Consider the following 18,185-nt stretch of genomic DNA (forward strand, 5'->3'; position numbering starts at 1 on the left):
ACTATGGACAGGTTTTTTGTGGATTGGAAAAAATGACTGAATGTGTGAATGAGGCCATAAGGGTTCTATTCTCATTGAGGCTGAGAAGTATGTGATTTCCCCCACCTCCTCCTACGTATGTTCTCCGTTTCTCACCCATCTACCCGCTGTGCTTAATATAAATAATAATAATATTTGTTTGTATAGCGCCAACAGATTCCGCAGCGCTTTCCTTACTATCTACAGTGTGATCTGCCCTCTCTAAAGACTTGGATGCAGCTATCTCTAACACTGAAAGGGGGGGAAGTGGAGAAAGTAGCCACCCAGCAATATAATGGCACTAACTAGCACGTTACCGTTTTTGCAAAAGTTGCAATTTGCAATACCCAACCCATTTTTCTGAGTAATGACTCAATGGTATATCCATACTCAAATGACCTGTCTTCTATACTAGACAGTACCTTGTCTTTATATTATATATAGAAGACCACCCACAATTGCATTAAAAAGTGGTCTTTAATGAGGGTAGCCTTTGCAAAGCAACTGGTCACTATTAGGGCCCTATTCCACCGGACGATTATCGTTAGCATAATCGTTAACGATTAACGATCTCAAACGACCGCTATTGCGAAAGACCTGAAAACGTTCACTCATTTCCATGGAACGATAATCGTTACTTATGATCGTAATTGCGATCGTTTCTTCTTCCGTATTTCTTCGCTATTGCGTTCGTATCTATTGCGAACGACCGAACGATGTCTTATTCAATGCGAACGATTTGCGAACGTTTTGCGAACGAGCAACGATAAAAATAGGTCCAGGTCTTATAAAGCGATCAACGATTTCTCGTTCGGTCGTTAATCGTTACTGCATTTCAACCGAACGATTACCGTTTAGATTCAAACGATTTAACGATAATCTGAACGATAATCATCCGGTGGAATAGGGCCCTTAGATATGAGTGAACCTTGAAGCACACTCAGGTTCATCTACACCTAAGCGTGCAGCATTTGATTATCGGTGATTGCGGAAGTTGGATGCAGCCCTAAGGCTGCCTGGAAAACATGGATACAACCATCCATGTTTTCCAGGACTCCCTAGGGCTTCATCCAACTTCTTCAGCCACCGGTAATCAAATGCTGTACATTCGGGTTAGGATAAATCTGAGCATGCTTCTTTCTAGTCACTATGCAAATAAGTGGTCTTTTGGGGGTCTTATGGAGGTGAGTTGTCACCTGTTTTTACGCCTGAAGTTACGCCTCCAGCAAAATATCCTGATCACACTCAGGATATTCTACAGCATTAGCATAGGAAAAATAATGTACAGACCAACACAGAGCAATGAAAGGAAAGCACAGGTACGGCCAGAGGGCCCTGAGCCTTACGTGTAATCTCTGTGCATTTGTCCAATTCAAAGGATTAAAAGATATTCATGATATTGCAGTTAATAAATTCTTCAGCGACTGTAAACATTTATGAGGCACTTTGCGCCTCCGGCCTCAGCTTTACGTCCTGGGTGAACTGCATTTTCATGAAAATTAATTTAGTAACCGAAGGGCCGTCTTGGTTTATCTTCTATGACCATTGACTAATACATGCAGAAATTTCAGCGCTGGATATATCAGAAATACCCATTTCCCGGGTAAGGAGCTATTTTTCCTTTGCTCACCGAGTGTCCTGTTGTGAGACGTTGAAGGGCACAGCAGGGATCTCTGAGCTATTTTAAAGGGAGGGCGCGCAGTTACAGATATCTTGTGGCGGCAATGCATTTTTAACATTTGTAATTTTAAGAGCTTCAAGGAGCAAAAATATATATAAGAAATTTACAAGTAAATTTTAAGTTAAACATCAGCTCGAAAGTCACAACCGGGTAAGAAGTATTAGTATCAATTACAAATCAGAGTCCCTCGTAGAACAGAGCGAATTCCAGGTTGTTAATCCTACTCTGACCCCAGATTCACCTCTTGGGATTTTGGCAAAATTTGTTCATTTTGAGTCTTTTTAGATATGTGATGTGTATGTAAAACATCTCAACATGGGGATCGCCGATCCTTATCATTTGTATATTTTAGGAGGATGAAAAACATGAAGGAAAGATTACATGCAAGATGTAACCCCCTTAGGAAGAAGACAATTTAGGTTTTAATGACTCTTTGCAGTCCAAAAACTGTTGATGTAGCTCCTTTCTTTACTGAGCTTGCCGTAGTTTTTGTTGGAGGGTGAGAAAAAAAATTCTGTCACTGTTTTATTTTCCCTAAAGGCAATAAACTATAGAGATGAGCAAATTCATCTGAGCCCAAGCTCTCTGCATTTGATTACCAGTGGCTGAAGAAGTTGGAGGCAGCCCTAGAGAGTCCAGGAAAACATGGATACAGTCATAGGCCTATAGCTGTACCCATGTTTTCCAGGACTCCCTAGGGCTGCATTCAGCTTCTTCAGCCACCATTCTTGAGGTTCACTCATCTCTAATAAATAACTATATAAAATGAGTGTATGGGAATAACAAATATGTAACTTTTACTTTCCAATGCACTAGTGCCTATTAGTGTAAAACAGACAAGCTCAAACTATTTGGGGAATATTGGGTCTTCGTAATGGCAGCTCTTTGTTTGGGCCATATTACATGTGGCGATTATCGGCTGAACAGACTGATATCTCCCTATGTAATAGTAATAGGATCACAGAGAAAGAAGAAATGCTGCTTAGAGGGAATGTGCGGCCAATGAGTGATGGCAGCAAAGGGAGTAACAGATGATCTAATGATCCATTGTCCACTCATTTCCGCACGGTCCTTAAGCTTTGTAAATTAGTCCTGTAAATAAGCACTGATCTATGACATCAGGGCACTTAGTCTCCCAGCTGTGATAGAAACCTACTGGTACTGCCCAGACCTATTCCTGGAGCTGCCAATGGACTGACAAAGAATCCTCTTTAGTGTCCTCCCCTTAGATGCTGCAGTCTCAAGTGCCTGTGGCATCTAAGGGGTTTCAAAGCTGTGATCAGAATATACACCAATAAGGCCTGTGCGTTATTAGACCCACTACATTACATATTTTGCTTTGTTTCTGAGTATAGCCCAGAGCTGCACTCATAATTCTGTAGGACCTAAACCTGCCATACTTTGCCAGCCCCATGCCTGCGCAGACCTTGTTGTGATCATTTGCATTGTGGGGATGCCTAGCCCTTATAATGCTCTGGGGTGGTGTTATTGTGTAGTTTTTGCATTCTGGGAACTGTTTGCTTACTATAAGAGATGAGCGAACCGGGTTCGGGTTCGAGTCGATCCGAACATTCGGTATTTGATTAGCGGGGTCTGCTGAACTCGGATAAAGCTCTAAGGTTGTCTGGAAAAATGGATACAGCCAATGACTATATCCATGATTTCCACATAGCCTTAGGGCTTTATCCAAGTTCAGCAGCCACCGCTAATCAAATGCCGAAAGTTCGGGTTCGGATGGACTCGAGCATGCTCCAGGTTCCCTCATCTCTACTTACTATGCAATAAAGTGCATCACTTACCCTTTTAATTCTCAAGTCGCTGGGTTGTGGCATGGATTCTTCAGAGGTATTTTTGTTCCCTGGTTTGAGTCCATCAATAGATGCAGCTCCAAGCTTCAAGCTGGTATCCTTACTGGATTGATTAAGCAAACTAGAAGGTTTGGTAGAAGAGACCAGTCCTGTACATTGTATTACACTTGTGTGTTTGTTCACAGCCTCCTCCTTGGCCTGAGAGCTTTGGAATATAAAAGGAAGATGCTGGGACAAAACCTGAGGATGTTTTTGCTGGGACTGGAATGGTGAGCGGTTCTGGGAGTCAGGAATGAGAGGTAACTGCTGGTGTACACGTTTCTCCGGCAACTTCTCCACTTGGTTTCCATCTGTTTTCAGGTCAGGGACGTTATGAATTAGCACCTAAAAATAAAGAAAGGACATGTCATATCTCCATAAGAATAATAACGGGATATGCAGCTGTGCTCCTTCACAACCGCTCTATTGTAACATCAGTAAATAGAACTCTAGACGAGAGCCAATGTTTTAGGACCATTCCGAAATTATGGATAGGATTTGCATCAAACAAAGAATATTAGGTTGACAACACAAGTGGAATTTGTGTATGCAGTGGTACTGTATATACAATTACTAGTTGGGTTATAGTACTTGGGGCTCAGATATTTGAATGGTGAATGTCCTAGAAGACAGACCCTACCTATGATACCATTCCTTCCATCCTGAAACCTGATTATCCCAATGGGATCTTCAATAATTTTATTTTATTTATTTTTTTTTTTTTTAGCAAGAACTACTCTATAATCGTACATTTTTCAGGGCAAGAGTTGGAAAGACTAGGCTGTATGCCATCCTCGAATATTTATCCCTTTTGAAACCCTCCACTATCAAAGTCGGCAGACAGCTACTAAGTAGTACAGATGAGCGAACTTGCCGAATGTTCAGGTTCACACAAATCAAGACAATCAGCATTTTAATTCGCACTGCCTGGAAAAGGTGGACACAGCCCGAGAACTGCCTGGAAAACATAGATACGGTCTATGGTTGGGCGAACCATCTCTACTCTACTAAGTAGTAATGGCTCTCCCTTTGGTAAACTTGGCCTGGCCATGTATTACACTCAAGAGATGCCATGTAAATCTATATTTTTCCTGCAGACTAGCAGTATCGTAATATATTACACGAATGAGAACAGGATGGTATGTTTATGATTACTGAGATGAAAAAAAAATAAACATGTTAAATACTAAATAAAAAAACAAATGTTTTATTCCATTTAAAATCCATTATCAACAGGAATAAAAAGAAATAAAAAAAAAACCTAAACATAATTGAAATTGCTAAATCTTTCAATGTAGCAACACAATTTTTTTGTGTGTAAAAATAGTAAAAAAAAAATAAAAATATTGCACGTAGTTATTGTTTTGGACCCTGCAGAATAAAATGATCCCGTCAGTTATATGACACAGTCAAGGTGAGAAATGATGATGCAACGGTGATTTTTTTCCCCCCACCACCTCTCCCTCTAAATTTTTTAGAACCTATAAAATACATTATACATACTTTCAAATGGCTCCATTATAAAATACAACTTGTTATAAAAAAAACTTTAAATAGGCACTGTCACTTGTCATATCAAATTCTAAGTGTTCAGACCCTGACCAATTGCTAGAAAGATCCGGGAAAAGTGCATGCTAAACGCATCCCATCCCGTCCCTGTGTCACATGACCGAGACAGACTCCCAATGTGAGTCTATGGGGACTGTTTAAGTTGTGTACACAGAAAGCAGGAAGAGAAGTGCTCAAAAGTGCCCGATTGGTCTTGGTCTAAACACTCAGGCCCTGATCGATCAAGACTTGTCTCTACTACATGTCAAAAGTTTTTAAAGTGACGGGTGCACAAAAAAACAAGGTACGTTGGCAATAAAAAAAAGAAAACTATTATGGGTCTCTAGAGGGCGGTTCCATTCATCTGGATGGGGCCAGTTTGGTGGCAAGCACAAGGATCTCTGCATGTCTTAGGGCCCTATTCCACCGGACGATTATCGTTAGCATAATCGTTAACGATTAACGATCTCAAACGACCGCTATTGCGAAAGACCTGAAAACGTTCACTCATTTCCATGGAACGATAATCGTTACTTATGATCGTAATTGCGATCGTTTCTTCTTCCGTATTTATTCGCTATTGCGTTCGTATCTATTGCGAACGACCGAACGATGTCTTATTCAATGCGAACGATTTGCGAACGTTTTGCGAACGAGCAACGATAAAAATAGGTCCAGGTCTTATAAAGCGATCAACGATTTCTCGTTCGGTCGTTAATCGTTACTGCATTTCAACCGAACGATTATCGTTTAGATTCGAACGATTTAACGATAATCTGAACGATAATCGTCCGGTGGAATAGGGCCCTTATTCAGATGAATGAAACAGTCACAGAATGTTCTGCAACAAATCTGAATGAATGAAAGGAGTTAAAGTCCATCTGACCATTTGGCTTGTTTTATAATCTAGTAAATTTCGATCATCCTATCGTTACTGTATAGGAGCAGATCGGGCACAGGGAAAGGTCAAGTGTTATGAAATACTATTATGCTTAAAGTGCATCAAATAATGACTGATTAATATTAATTTATGGTGCATTCTCTTTAAACGACTTTGTCAGCCTGAACTCTAATCACAGACCTGGATTAAGAAGTTATCTAAGAAACGGTAGTGAATTGATTAACCGATTGGGGCCGGCGGAGGAACATTATCAGGGTAATTTGCTAAATTCAATATTGATTTGCTTGCTAATGGACCAGCAGACAAGAGGCAGTACCAGCGCTTAACTCCATGAATTGTCTTCCCAATGCAATGATTGAGGGCTGCTGGTTTACTACACATCACTTAAGTCACTAAAATACAGCTGAATGTCTTTATGTGTCCATATGGTTAACATGAAAGATGATAACCTGGTGGCTGCTGAGTAGGCCTTGAATAAGAATGTGGGAGCGTGAGCAAAGTGCCATAAACCATCACTGTCCAATCAACCTGAGTTGTCAATAGACGATTCCTTTTCGTAGGCTCTAGTATGAGACGTTTTTGGTACCTTCTTCAGTGATCCTCATTCATGTTGACTTATAGGACTTGCTGATCATAGGTGTCAGTTAAAAGCAATAGACACCTATCTATTTCATGGGGCTCTTCATTTTCCCAAAGGAGTCCCAGCATATGAATTACTATTGGGCTTCCACCAATAACCCATCTAAAGGCAATCTAATGCCAAGAAGCTGGAGATTGGATCAACAATACAGATGGGCGCAACTCGAGCATGCTCAAGTCTGACCTCTTGGAATTTGAATACCGGTGGCTGAAGAAGTTGGATGCAGCCCTAGGAGTCTGTGAAAACATGAATACAACCAGAGGCCTATGGCTGTATCCATGTTTCCCAGGGAGCCTTCTTCAGCCACCGGTATTCAAATGCTGAACGACTGGACTCAAGTTCCGCTCATCTCTAATCAACAAATGACTTCCTCAATATTCCTTTTCCAATACTAGAAGGAGGATACGATCTTGTCCCCAGTGGTCTTAGCATCAGTAAGACAAAGCTGGAGGCTCTACGCCATGGGACTCCAAACTGCGGCTCTCCAGCTGGTGCAATACCACTATTTCTATCATGCCCGGACAGCTAAAGCTTAGGATTTGGCTGTGCAGGCATGATGGGAAATGTAGTATTGCAACAGCTGGAGGGCCGCAGTTTAGAGACCCATGATCTATGCACAACATAATAATTGGGCCTGATCCAGGCGAGTAATTTGTTCTGTATGGAGCAGGACTACAGAGGGTGTTATTATGGCACTGATCTGATATATACCAGATAAAATTGTACAAGATTTGTACCTTGCTCTTATTTTTAGTTTGTGCTTCACTCTCAGATTCGGAGTCGTCGTCGTCACTCTCTTCTATGCTTTGGTCCTCTTCCTCTAAGTCATCAGAATCACTGCTGCTGCCTCCATCACTTGATGTATCGGATGAAGACCCAGAGTCGCTGGAGCTGGAACTTTCTACTGTTTTCTTCCTTTGTTTCTGCTAATAATAATAATAATAATAATAATAATAATAATAATAATAATAATAATAAGTGATGTTCTAATTAAAATGTTTCAGATTCAAATTTAGTCTCATTATCAAACACATCAGGATCCCTAGTCAGGGGTATACCCAGGGGAGGAGTATGACAAGACATGTGCCCTGATCATGCATGCCAATGGGATTATTATGCTATATAGTAGGAGCATGTAAGCTTGAAATGCGTTGGCCGTTATACAGTATGTGCTGATAACTTCTTGTAGATGAACACAGAGCTGGATTTATCATGAAAAGTTGGAACACCATGTCACAGTATGTCCATGTGACCCATATGGTCCTTGTGATTAATGAATGAATGGTTACTGGTGCCCTAGTGCTACCGCTTTGGGTATGATACATTTTACACTCGAAGAACAAGGCAGGCGTACATAGAAACCTAGAAGACTGTCAGCAGAAAAAGCCCCCCTGGTCCATCTAGTCTGCAAATTTAGTATTTCCCTTCTTATTACTTTAGGATAGATAGATATATGTATGTACCAGGCAGGTTTACATTCAGTTATTGTAGATTTACCAACCACCTCTGCTGGAAGTTTGTTCCAAGCATCTACAACTCTTTCAGTAAAGTAATATTTTCTCACGTTGCTTCTGATCTTTCCCCCAAGTAACCTCTCACTGTGTCCTCTTGTTCTTAAAGGGAACCTGTCACCCCGACTGCTGTGGTGGAGTCCGCCCAACACCCCGGTGGAGCCCGGCATACTTAACTCTCCCTTGAAGTCTCACTCCTGGACCCCATTCCAGGCCGTGGAAGCTGTGCGTGCGCATTATGCAAATCAATAGAGATGAGGGTTAAGTATGCCAGGCTCCACCAGGGGGTCAGGCGCGATCCGCCATGGCAGCCGGGGTGACAGGTCCTCTTTAAATTAATTTCTTTTTAAATAAAAACACTTCCCTCCTGAGGTTTCGATCATGTTCCCCCTTTCTCTTCTTTCCTCCAGATTATACAGATTTAGATTTTAATTAGACCTAAATTATTATTTAAAATACTACTTATTGTTCCTTTAAAAGTTTTTATTAATGACAGGTACACTTTAAGGAGTGGAATATACTTACCTGGCTGTGTTCCAGCAACAAACGATTCCCTATTGACTAAAGAGGCTTATTAATCAATCAGAGAGCAGGAAGGCTGGGCCAATCATGATCAGCCCCGGCATCCCATGCTGTTTCAGCCCAGGCAATTTAAGCAGGACTTGTGCTGGCCACAGGTATCTGGGATTGCGCCTTTCCGGCCTCCATATTGTTCCTTGTTAATGAGCCAATCCTTTGCTATTTCTCTGTTTTCTGTCTCTGGCTGCTAGGTTAGTGTCCCTGTGAACTTAGGACGGACTGTCGCCCAGTCAGGGTCACTCTAGTCAGGGCGAGTGCTCCAAGTAAGCAGAGACAGAAGTGTGGATGGAGAGGCTGGACAACCCTATCACTGCAAGTAGGCTATGCTACAACTCTGCCCGAGGCCACTTTTACCCAGCTGTACTGTCAGTAGTATATTGCATTAGTATTTATAGGCCAAAACTAGGGGTGGGTTTAAGAGAGACAAATATTTTCTGCATATTGTACCTATAGGTTCCACTCCCAGTTGACCCAAACACTGCCCTATCAACGTGTCTTCATTCATAGACTCCTCCTGCTGTTTTGGATTATCAGTCATTCCATACAAACAATGGCATTGTCATATTGGGATTCTCCTTTTTATAGTCAATTTTCTGACACTGGATTATTATGACTTTCCAGATGTGCCGGTCTTTCCCTATTTTTATTGCACTTCAATTAAAGAATTACGGAAACCTACGGTGGAGAGAGAATAAGCACTTTTGGTTTCTATGGAGGAAGGAGGTTTGTAATGTGACCAGAGACAAAAAAAGGATCTGTAACTTTATAAATTGCCGGGGTTCAGCCATGTAAGAAGGATTTTGGGCTGGTGATGATGGATATCAATGGTGGAAAAATCTGAAGTCTGAGAAATGTTCAGCTCAGGTAAATGGGCCATTTACACTGTGATGATGCATGCATGATATATCCGAGAACTTATTCTCAGGCGTAAAACCAACCACTTTATTGGATTTGACAATGGCCATCTGAAGCCATCTGAAGCATTTATTAATCAGTTTCTGACCTTTCCAATCTTGACCATTCAGGTGATTGTAAAGGGAGACAAGTGCTATGTATCTAAGTGAGCAAGATGGCTGCATAGACATACTACACTGCTGCCCCGGTCATGTGAGTCTTAAGGCCATAAGGACATTAAGTATAACACCGGCCGTTTTATGACCTAGCCGGATCACAGAACGGCCGGTGTTACAGAAGATCATCCTGGCCGGTACTGCAGTACTGGCCAGATGATCTTCACTTCTGGTGAATTCGGATGCAGGTGCACCCGTGTGTGCCCGCATCCCAACTCACCCCTGCACACAATGGAGAGTGCGGCCGGGACTGGACGCTCCATTGTGTGAACTCTGGATGACATGTCAGTTTTCCATGCGGCCGGATGGAATCCCGGCCGGAACGTATACTATGGGGGAGATTTATCAAACATGGTGTAAAGTGAAACTGGTTTAGTTGCCCCCGGCAACCAATCAGATTTCACCTTTCATTTTCCATAGAGCCTGTGGGGAATGAAAGGTGGAATCTAATTGGTTGCTAGGGGCAACTGAGCCAGTTTCACTTTACATCATGTTCGATAAATCTCCCCCATGTGTATACACTCCGGCCGGGATTCCATTCATTCCAACAGAACGTGTGTTTTGTATAAATCATGGGCGTTGTTGCAAATTGCAACAACAGCCGTAATTTATACAAATCATACGTTGTGTGAATATGGCCTAAGAGAGTTGGAGTTCTCTTGGCTTGTTTGCCTGAGTGGTTGCAGTCTGAATTTTAAAAATTAAAAAAAAAATGTTGACATATCAAAAGTTTTTGGGGTGACAGCACCAATCTTAAGAGGAAGAAAATTATATATTTGTAATTTACTGTCCTGCAGGAGGTGGGGTTTTCTTTCCAGTCTGACACAGTGCTCTCTGCTGCCACCTCTGTCCGAGACAGAAACTGTTCAAACCAGTACCAAATCCCCATTTAAACCTCTCCTGCTCTGGACAGTTTCTGTAATGAACAGAGGTGGCAGCAGAGAGCACTGTGTCAGACTGGAGAGAATACACCACTTCCTGCAAGACATACAGCAGCTGATAAGTATGGGAAGACTCAAGATTTTTAAATAGAAGTAAATTAAAAATCTATATAAGTTTCTGACTCCAGCTGATTTGAATTTTTTTTCTGCCGGAGTTCCGCTTTAAGGAATTGGTAAAACACTGAAGCTTATTTAGCATTATAATTCCTTTAAGTATACCAGACCTTATCTTTATTCTTTTCAGTTCTGCCATCGGAGTTGCTCTGCTCTTGGCTGCTTGCACGGCTCCCTGCTCCAGAGCTTGCGCTCTTCACCTGGGCCGGACTAGTGGTAGTGGTTGATAAGACAGAGGTGCAGTTATTGGTCACTAGTGTCGGGCTACCTCCATTAATAGTTCCATTCATACCTGTAGTTACAAAGAAAAACCCAGAAAGCGTACAAGCTGAGAATCTGGAAACAAACTAAAAAGAGTCTTCAAAAGACGACACGGAGAACAAACAAATATACCGAGTGCAATTATATATTACATTGTAAGAAATAAATGAAATGTACTCAAGACAAACACTAATTACATTTGTATCGCTTAACTAATAACTGTAATTAGCATTCCAACAAGTGACTGATAAACCGGCGATAACTGTAATTATAATGGATGTTTATTCCATTAAAACCCCAAATTATTAATCATCAGGTTCAAGGATTAACACGGAATCACCATCTAACTAAGACACATGCGCATTTCATGCCGTACCCTTCTCGGTTCCTCCGCGGTTATTTTTCCCAGCGTTCCGTAGATGAAAGGAGGAGTCATGGTTTTGAGATGGGGGCGTAAATATAGGCGGGAGTCCAAGCAAGGGGGGGAAGAAAGCAGCGCGGGTATGGGGGTCTGTCGTTCTCCACCATTCTGCACCTCATAAAAAAAAGTTAGATTCAAGTTACTTATATATCACATAGACATCACAGACAATGTATATATCACTTAAAGGGGTTATCCAGTGAAAATCTTTTTCTTTCAAATCAACTGGTTCCAAATCTAGATTTGTAATTTACTTCTATTTAAAAATCTAAGGTCTTCCGGTACTTATCAGCTGCTGTATGTCCTGGTGTATTCTCTCCAGTCTGACACAGTGCTCTCTGCTGCTACCTCTGTCCGAGACAGGAACTGTCCAGAGCAGCAGGAAATTCCCACCGAAAACCTCTTGTTCTGTGGACAGTTCCTGACATGGACAGAGGTGGCAGCAGAGAGCGCTGTGTCAGACTGGAAAGAATACACCACTTCCTGCAGGACATACAGCAGCTAATAAGTATGAGAAAACTTGAGATTTTTAAATAGAAGTAAATTATGCATTGCTGACATCAACTCCAGGCTCTTCTCATATTCCCCTGTCTGCTGAACAGTGATTGTCCACCCTCTTGTGCGCTTCATATTGTACTCCCTCACTGTTGAGCCTCTTATAATAGTTCCTATATCCCATCTCATAGACAAACAGCTCACTCTCCTATACCTCCCAATGTTGCAACTGAGCATGTGCGACCAGCAGACTGAGGCTCAAGTACAGGTCGCAGCCCTAGACGAAGAGCTATAAACATCTTACTTTGGGCCAGTAATAAATATGGTAGTGATAATATAGGAAACTAATGATTTATTTTTCTTTTACTATATATTGTCTTTTTTTCTTTATGGGACACTTGTCCAGAATGGTTAGGAGCTATGGTATACCTATTCTCCGCCTTCGTGATGTCATGTGACATAACCTAGCATTGGAGGCACCGACTCGAACTAACTATTTTTAGAGTAGGGCTTATATTTTAAAGTCTATTACAAAAAAAACCCACAAAATCAAGCTAGGGCTTATTCTCAGGGGCCTGGCTTATTTTTGAAAAAACATGGTAATAATGCCATTAATTTTCTTACCAAAGACTATTCCTGAATTATCAGACCCATTTCAGTCCTTTGGCTATACAATGTGCCCCCCACTCTCCGATTAATACAGTGTGTGGATCAGAGGTGATTGTCACTATGCATGGAAACTGAACTACGGTAACCCAGCATGGCCATAGCTGATCGGTAGGGGTGCTGGGTGTAGGACCCCCACTGATATTGAAGTGAAACAATTCTAGAAAAGATCAGAGGATAGCACCAATTAGGGATGGTTTCCAGCAGCTTCGGTTCGGCCTGTCTGAGCTGACAGACCGCTCAGGCAATCACTGGCCGCGGCAGTCCTGGCTAGTGATTGGCTAAGCGGTCTGTCAGCCAAGACAGGCCGCACCAAAGCTGCTGCTGTGCGCGGGACCGGGAGGAAGAAGCCCTGCAACATGCTTAGGTAAAGCATAGTACTTGTGGAATCGTCGGTCGCCCGCCGCACATCGCTATGTGCAATAGCCCGGTGCCAGATGATTTTAGGTTTGAACCTAAATAAATGATCAGCCGATGACACGATCGGCTGATTGTTGTCTGTATGCCAAGGAGCGATAATCGGCCGAATCGGGCCGTAGGACCCTTAGAGAGTCTTGGAAAACATGGACACAGCCTATGGGCTATGGTTGTATCCATGTATACCCAGCAGCCTCAGGGCTACATTCAACTTCTGCAGTTACCAGTAATGAAATGCCACACGTGGGGAAGTTCTGTACACCTTATATAGACCCCCTCGGAGGCCTATGGAAATTTGGAAAACTTAAGAATGACAACCACTAGTCTGTAAAAAAAAATACGGCCCATTACCTTATCCAGGACTGAAATACGGGCAAGTGCGAGAATTCCCACGAAGCGGGTGTGATGACTTGGCATGTTTTATTTTATTATTACATCAAAGAAAGTTTCCCGCTGCTATTCCAGGAATGGATGCATTATAATGGCTTGTGATTTGTGACACTCTAATAGAGCCTGAGTGCTTTTCTATGCAGAATGTGGACAGAGAGATCACAATTTCCATAATAATTTTTTTTTTTTAGCTAAAATAGGCCGGCGATGACTGCTGATCGGGGCTCGGGAATTAGACAAGAAGCCTCGGAGGCTTTCTGTACATACAAAGGAGTATAAGGGTATAGTGTGTAGATCCAGCCACTGTACAAAGCCTATTAGAACGAGGCTGTAGATTACAGTATATACAATGGCTCCCTAAAGGGTAGTACATACTCAATGATTTCAAATGTCTTTGGAGAACCGCAGTAACAAGTACCATTCATTTCCTCCGAAGAGGACGAAATAAGCAGCAACAACAGCTGGAGATTTGATAGCTTCAGAGATTGTATATGTAAAACCTCTGGGGTGCCTGCGGCACAACATAATATGCCCTCTGAGGTAGAACAACATCTCTGTGTATAACTAAACTTTCTTATACAACTTATCAAAACTAAAATAAGCTGTCTCGGAGGAAGCGAGGAAAAAAAGGCTTCTCCTGGGTAACCAACGCTAGGATTTCCAGGCTCCTTACAATCGCCGAGACGCTGTCTTCTTCCAAACAGGAATGATATTTTTATGAGGTTTTTGCCTAGATGTGCCAGGATCAGCTAAGCGAAAAGCTTTCACAATGTGGAACAAACAACAAGTGCTTTCTGAGGAAAACCTGCCATTTCGAAAGACATTTCCCGCTAGAATCACATGTTTGAAGAAGAATATAGTCAGCCACATCTTATGTATATGCAAAAGAAGAGCCTGTGGAGCCTCAATTAGGAGTCTCGAAACACAGGACTAGCCAGATATCCCTCCAGGAAGGACCCAGCCAAGGGGTGGCTCCTGTACGGAAACCACCAAAACCACCATATTAAGTGGCTCTATAAGTTAATGTAATGACAAGAGAAAAACCAAGGCTAGGTATCCATCCACAGACAGCTGTTTTGGGGTTTTGCCCCTCATCGGTGTGGAGCAGGATTCTGGCTAGGTGGGAGCAATGCCTAGTAGAGCCATAAGAGAAACAGAGAGCTTTAACCGGCACCAGTCAGTGTTATCATATGGCTGGTCTCCCTGAGATCAGCGACCTGTTACTTTTAAGGCTCTACTAGGCATTGCTCCCACCTAGCCAGAATCCTGCTCCACACTGATGAGGGGAAACACTCCGAAACAGCTGTCTGTGGATGGATACCTGGCCTTGGTTTTTCCCTTGTCATTACATTGACTTATAGGGCCACTTAATATGGTGGTTTTGGTGGTTTGCCTACAGGAGCCACCCCTTGGCTGGGTCCTTCCCGGAGGGATATCTGGCTAGTCCTGTGTTTCGAGACTCTTCAATGAGGCTCCACGGGCTCTTCTTTTGCATATTCATGTTTCCCAGGGAGCAATGCACCTAGGATTTCACTGCATTATCGTTTGGCTGGTCTCCCTGTGATCAATTATCTGTTTCTCTTATATATCTTATGTATATCTGTTTATTTTTATTTTTTATAGCTGACATATAGATTGTTACCTAGCTTCCCCAAAAGTATCAAGATATGAAGATTAAAGGTTGAGGAGTCGAGAAAGCTTCTGCCCTCCGTAAAGTTTATTGTCATCCCAAAATTTGAGACGTAAAGAGGATGGAGAGAATTATAATATGCTAGTTTAACACAGGGGGCATTTCACTCAAGTTATGGCCAAATAGCCTTGCCTGCCTGTGCGTCTAAACACTGAAACTAACAGCATCATAGACCCCAGATTGGGTCATTAAAGAAAAAGTCCCATGAAAATAGAAAGATGACGGCTGGGGTGTGTGGAAACATAATAAAAAATCTATACTTATCCATTCCGGTGCCCCAACAGCGCTGCCTTACCAATCTCTGACAGAGACCGGCCTATCGTAGTTCATGCTGCTGCTGCAGCGTCCAGCACCCCGATGATGGATTGCCCAATCAGTGACTGGGGCGGGACACCATTGCAGTCAGTGACTGGCTGAGTGGGTCTGTGATGTAGGAGCAGCAGGAGCCAGGGCCATGACGTACCAGGAAGCCGGACAAAAATGACATCCGGCGGCTGTCCGAGAGTGGTGAATGCGGTGCCAAGGGGTACGGGAATGAGAGACTCCTCTGCTTATTTCTCCAAAAACAAAAGGATCAGAAAGCTGAAATTCAACATGTTTGACCCTTCTCATCCCCAACCTCCTATGTTAAGAAAGAGTCGAGAATATTCCATACACATTGTTATATATTTTCAGTCTCCTTCCTCTAGTTCTGAGTCTGCTGCTTTCTGCTGAAGATACAGAAAACTGTGTGTTAGCTGTTCTGTCCGTCTCTGCTCTAGACCCCCCCACCACCTTCGAGACGGCTCATGTAAAATGTGTCCTTTGTCAGCTGTCTCTGCACTCTGTAATGCCAGAAGGGTTAATCACAGTAAGGTCACCAGCAACTTGACCTTAGATTAATCCTCCCGCAGTACAGAGTACAGAGACAGCCCGCCAGGGAGCTATTTACTATGTCTATACTATACTATACTATACTATACTATACTATACTTTCTATGTCTTCAGCAGAAAGCAGCAGCTCAGAACTGGGGGAAGGAGACAGAACAGGTAATAACATGTATGGAATAAATCGTTAGTCTCCTTGAGGTGGGGGATGATTCATCATCATGTATTTTACCTGACTGGAATGCCCCCTTAAAGTTTAGTCATTTTATCTGGCACTGCCTAAATGGATATTCCATCTCTAACTATGTGATATAGCCTCTGCTATAATCTAACCCAAATAAAACGAAGGAAATGGATACTGAGACATAGACTATATAGCATATGTAGAAAATTCCATACAATATGGTCTGGATTTGCCATTGCAGAATAGTATCATAACCTCTTGTGTTGTGCAGCTCATTGCAAATCTGCAATTATGTATAGACGGGAGTACGTAGAATTAATCACAAGGCAGATTTATTATTCAATAATCTGAGAAAGCTGAGTGACGTAGTTTATTAACATATAAGTAAGCCATAATTGCATGTTTTACATGTAAGGATGTTTGTGGTAATGCCATTATGAAAATAAGATATTGGAATTTGTGAGGTTGCATTTCATTTACATGTATAAATCTACAGGGCATGGGAGTTCATTGGCTATGCTGGAAGAGTATGGAGGATAAGGAGCAAGAACACAACAAGCATACTCCTGACTGCCCCCTGGTGGCCGCCATCGCTTTGAAGACGCTCACTTATAATTGGAATTGTGTCACTCCATTTCCTAGGCCTGAAGATTCACAAAGCCGACTAAGCAGGTAAACAGTGTTACTCAGGTACGTATAGCACCCCGCCCATTGTTATTACGATCTGCATTGTGCTATTAAATCTTTATTTGAACAGGGAAATGGAGTTGAATGAGAAATCAAAAGGAGACAATAGAAGTGACAAATACAATGTAATAATACTAGTAGACGCATTACATAGGCCGAATACTATGCACCATAAACAAAAAATGTATACAGCCAAGATCCCTACTGATCTATAATATTTAAGGGGTTATCCAGGATTAGAATAACATCAGCAACAAAAGAAACAGAGCCACAGCGCCAAGTGCGCAATACGACATGTAATAGCGGTGTGCAGCCGACTGCTGACGATTGTAGTATAAAATAATAGAGTATCAACTTACCTTACCACGTTCCCTGGTGTCCTCTGAGGCCTTCCCTGAGGACTGCAGCTCTGCCTTCTGTTCTGATCTCTGCACTGACAGGCCATGGCTGCTCACCCAATCACTGGCCAAGACAGGCCACGGCCAGAGATTGGCTGACCGGCTGGCAGCCTGTCACTGTAGAGACCGGTCATGCTGTTAAGAAAGACCGTCAGGACGGAACGCATGCAGCGTCCTATGTCTACATAAATAAATACGAAGTTGCAGTAAGATGTGAGTGCCGAGATTTTTCTATTTGGATACTTCTTAAACTGCAAGCGCCACGGTACGGATACAAAGGGTGGAGTGCCGGTTTACAGATTTGATTTAGTGTAGAGACCAGAAGAGGAGCCAGAGCTGCAGTCACCAGGGAAGGCCTTTGAGGACACCAGGGAAGGCCCAAGGATACCAGGGAACGTGGTATGGTAAGGTAATACTTTATTATTTTACACTAAAGGCAAGGGCTGCACGGACATCGCTAATGATGTCTGTGCAGCTCTTGCTGCCCGATAGTCGGCCCGTATAATTGCTCAGTAAACGAGCGTTGATCTATCAGATTGTCAGTTTATGATCGGGCCCTGTAATAAGACCCTTAAGCCATAGGTACTCTTTCCAGTAGCCATGAGAAAATAACCTCTGTCTATCTCTGTGGCCCTTTAATATGACTCTTTTGCAGAGCCTTCACAGTCTATTAACATCATCATAGATGCCGACATCTTCCCCTTTACACAGAGAGACATCGCCCACGTAGTGATATAAATACCAACAGAAAAGATGCAAGCAGCCAATGAACGAGTGCTTTCTCATTAGTCGGCCGACCGCTGGCCCTTTTACTTGGATTGATTATTAGCAGTGAATGTTCCTACTGATAATCTGCCAA

General features: G+C 42.5%; 1 protein-coding gene across 27 annotated transcripts in view; it reads right to left on the reverse strand.

Moving 5' to 3' along the window:
- The window catches only part of BAZ2B (bromodomain adjacent to zinc finger domain 2B), a 267,049-nt gene that overhangs the window by 55,739 nt on the left and 193,125 nt on the right, over positions 1–18,185 (reverse strand). For 13 of the 27 annotated variants that reach the window (XM_069982753.1, XM_069982751.1, XM_069982754.1 and 10 more), the window contains 4 exons: positions 11,488–11,646; positions 10,961–11,142; positions 7,373–7,561; positions 3,499–3,891 (listed from right to left, as the gene is read on the reverse strand). In XM_069982753.1, the coding sequence (XP_069838854.1) occupies positions 3,499–3,891; positions 7,373–7,561; positions 10,961–11,142; positions 11,488–11,646 (923 nt within the window). The remainder of the gene's footprint in view (positions 1–3,498; positions 3,892–7,372; positions 7,562–10,960; positions 11,143–11,487; positions 11,647–18,185) is intronic. The other 14 variants (XM_069982770.1, XM_069982764.1, XM_069982762.1 and 11 more) reach the window with 3 other exon arrangements.

The sequence above is a fragment of the Dendropsophus ebraccatus genome, chromosome 9 (assembly GCF_027789765.1).
Source record: "Dendropsophus ebraccatus isolate aDenEbr1 chromosome 9, aDenEbr1.pat, whole genome shotgun sequence".
Taxonomy (NCBI): domain Eukaryota; kingdom Metazoa; phylum Chordata; class Amphibia; order Anura; family Hylidae; genus Dendropsophus; species Dendropsophus ebraccatus.